Here is a 3,632-nt window from a genome sequence, read left to right as displayed (position 1 = left end):
AAAAAAAAAAAAAAAAGCTTTATTGCTCACACAAAGCCTGTTTGGTGGTCTCTTCACACGGATGCGCGTGACACTAGTATCCACAGAGATTAGAGCTAGCAGCATTGGTCAGTCATCATGAAATTCTATTTAGTTTGAATACTGATAAGGGCAAGAGGCTCTCTTTTGATAGTCTCTCGTTTATAAATTTCCATAATTGTGCCTCATGAAATGCGGAATTTAACACTGAAGTTGTGATTTTTGCAAAATGTGTCTTGCGTGTTTGTAGTACAAAATCTCATTTGTTCTTTATTTACTAGAAGAAATTGTATTTTTTTTTACAATATGGTTATTTTTAGAGATTAAAATTATTCAAATTAAATTTTACTGAACACACGTTTATTTCTTAATTTTTTTCCGATATTTCTAACATATTTTTCTACTTAGTATGCTTCATCAAATATATATATATGTATTTAGCTCTGTCTTTAAAAACAATTGTTAGTGGAAGAACTGCTCTACTGCATATGGGCTGCTGAAATCAATTAGGGCCTATAAATGGGAATTTTGAAGAATTCTGAAAATGAAATGAAAAGCATTGAGGCTCCTAAAATCTATAATGACCTCATAGTGTGACTCTGCAAGTATTAGGGACTGAGAAATTCCCAGTTGAATAAGTTATGAGAAATGGGGAAAGACCAATTTGGTTATATGCCTACTATCACTACACAGAGTGAGGAATAGAATTTTCCCACTTTGAATTTTCACAGTTCCCTGTGAACTTGTGTTTACGGGATGCTTATGGTTAAGACAAAGGAAGTCAGAATTGCTTCCTCTATGAAAAGGTGGAAATAGGGAGAAACAGGAAATACGCAAGAACTGAGATTCTAAGGAAAAAAAGTTTTTGTGATATTACAGTTAGTGATAGAAAACAAGGGAAAGCAGAAGTGATGCTTTTGCGTTACAGATTTGAGAGACAAAATATAATCTTGGAAAATAAAGTCTTGCCTCGTCAGAGGTTCTGACCAGGTTTTGAAGTTATTTGACAGAGAGTTGCCAAGAGCAGAGCAAAGGCTATGGAATTACAGAGAGAGAATGCTTCCACTGGGAGGTCAGCAAACAGCTGTCCCTCTAAGCAACTCACTCCCACACCCTCTTAGCATTTGTGGTAGGCATAATAATGGTACCCCAAAGACATCCATATTCTAATTCCAGGAATCTGTGAATATGTTACTTTACATGGCAAAAGGAATTTTGTGGATGTGATTAAATTAAGGACCCTGAGATGGATTATGCAGTAGGACCCAATGTAATCACAAGGATCCTTATAAGAGAAACAGGAGACAAACATATCAGATTTAGAGTGATCCCATGTGAAAAAGACTCAACTGGACCTTGCTGGCTTTGAAGATGCAAGGCAAGGAACGTGGGCAGTCTCTAAAAGCAGGAAAAGAGAGAGAGGGGAAAAAAAGGATTCTCCCCTAGAGCCTCCAGAAAGGAATGTGTCCCTGCAGACACCTTGTTTTAAACCCAATGAGACCCATGTTGGACTTTTAAACCCAATGGACCCATGACCTCAGAACTGCAGTATAATACACGTGTGTTGTTTTAAGCCACTAAGTTTGTAATAATTTGGTAAAGGAGCAATAGAAAATTAATACAGCATTTATGATGTTTTCCCCTCTGTAAGCCATGTTGAGTACTTTCATTAAGTGGCCCAGTCTTTTCCAGTTTAAATAGCATACAGTTGGTTTCTTTTGTTAGTAGAGGCTAGGGTCTTGGATCTGTTTAGAGGCAAGCTTAGTATATGGGTGTGACCATACTACTGAAATGCAAGATGATTCCAAAGAAAACAAGCTGGTAATAAACACTAGGTAAAGGATATATGCAAGCTAAAATGCAAAAGGAGCAGAGATGTTAGAAGATTTTTCAGCTGGGGGATTTTCTCATTCTTTCTGTTTTTCATTAATTAATCTAACAGGTACTGATAGCTAATCTCCTTAAAGCAGCCCCATGGCCAAAAATCCAAGGGAATGAGTATGCCATTTGAGGACTGAACACGCATTTAATTATTGTGCAGGAGACTGAGATGTCTTGATTCCTAGAGATATTCCCCACATATAGACTGAAACTTAAAATTTGAGTCACCTATGCCCATGTGGGTTTAGGTGTTAGAGAGAACAGCAAAGAACAGCTCCAGGCAAGAATGTCCAGGCATTAAGAATCTGTTTGCTAAGGGTTTTGTGATAAGATTATGTATGTCATCTTGGCATGATAGGTAAATCATGCAAAATTTGTAAAATTTTTGCAGAAAAATAGCCTTGGAATTCAAGATTTCTCCCAGCAATACTAATCTAAGCGGTTCAATGAAGATTCTCTATTGCTTTTCTCATGTAAAGCATCACATTCCTTCCTCCTGGAACTATAAGGATAGTGGGGTGGGGGTGCGTAGTGCCGTTCATGCAGTACTTTTTGAGCAAAGCGAAGATTCTTATTTCATACATCCTGGACAGAGGGCTACCCATTCATACAGCCTTTGCATATGAAGCAAAAGTGCTTTCTGAGCAAAGCAAAGGTTGCTATTTCAGGAGGGGGGAATAGATATTCTTTGCTTTCCCCTTTCAACTAATGACCAGTTACACTATCACAAATTGTTTATTGAACATCTTTGTTGTTTATATTAAGCATTAAGCTTAAAATGGGAGAAAGTGACATTCTGTTACCTGGGAAATGACGTTTTATTAACTTTGCCATTGTTACTATACATTGCCAGGAACCCATTCATAGGTTAGGTTTTTGTGAAGAGAAGCAAATCAAGATAAATATACAGCTCATGGAGAGGAAAAATATACTTCTACATGGATTAGCTAGTCCTTGAAAAAAAGTGAAGTTTGGCATATAAATTTTACATGATTGTCTAAATTTTCTATTGTTCTTCAAAGCAGCCTTGACTCAAACAAACCAAAGCAAATAAAACCAAACCAAACAAAATAAAGCTGCCTAAAAACTGGGTGATTGTCTACGATGATCTGCCTCAAAGCGAAGTTTCTTTTATTGTTTCTGAGAACCACATAATTGTTGGTGGGTTGACTAATGAGAAATAAAAGATTATTCTCAACCCCAAATTTAACTACATTGTCATATATCTGAAAGGGACAACTTTATGAAATCACTGGGTTTTAGTAGAAAGAACTATTTCGAGATGGTGGAAAATTTCCCTAGGAAATTTTAATTTTTTCTCACTGTTTTAAAGTACTGGATTCATGAAAGACAAAAGAATATCCTTTGAAATCTTATTAGTCTTACTGTGGTAGTCTCCTGGGAAGTAACTGTGATAATTCTATCAGGAATGGTGCAGAGAAATGGCCTGTGCTGCTTTACAGTTGGAAAAAACCAACATCATGCTCTCTGGCATTATACAGGATCACAAGAAAAGTAATGGTAGTCTAACTTCTATGTAAAAATAACATCAGTAACTATAAGTTTGCTTACACATTTGTGAGCAATGAGTAGTGATTATCACCTAAAATAAACTTTTCTTTTGGTCATTTACCCAACACAGAATTGACCTTACTTAACAGACTTACCTTACTTACCAGATTTTTATTATTGGCTACTAGACAGCTACATGAAGATAATTATTTGTCTGCTCA

General features: G+C 36.3%; 1 protein-coding gene across 4 annotated transcripts in view; it reads right to left on the bottom strand.

The window, feature by feature from the left end:
• CD200 (CD200 molecule) overlaps nt 1–3,632 on the bottom strand; it is a 31,073-nt gene that overhangs the window by 7,168 nt on the left and 20,273 nt on the right. The window contains exon 6 of one of the 4 annotated variants that reach the window (XM_011932780.1): nt 1,798–1,801. The exons of the other annotated variants lie outside the window; for them this stretch is intronic. Coding sequence (XP_011788170.1) covers nt 1,798–1,801 — 4 coding nt within the window. The remainder of the gene's footprint in view (nt 1–1,797; nt 1,802–3,632) is intronic. 4 annotated transcript variants of the gene reach the window in all.

The sequence above is a fragment of the Colobus angolensis genome, unplaced genomic scaffold (assembly GCF_000951035.1).
Source record: "Colobus angolensis palliatus isolate OR3802 unplaced genomic scaffold, Cang.pa_1.0 Scaffold98, whole genome shotgun sequence".
Classification (NCBI taxonomy): Eukaryota; Metazoa; Chordata; class Mammalia; order Primates; family Cercopithecidae; genus Colobus; species Colobus angolensis.
The sequence above is the reverse complement of the archived record's forward strand: the minus strand, read 5'-3'. Positions and strand labels throughout refer to the sequence as shown.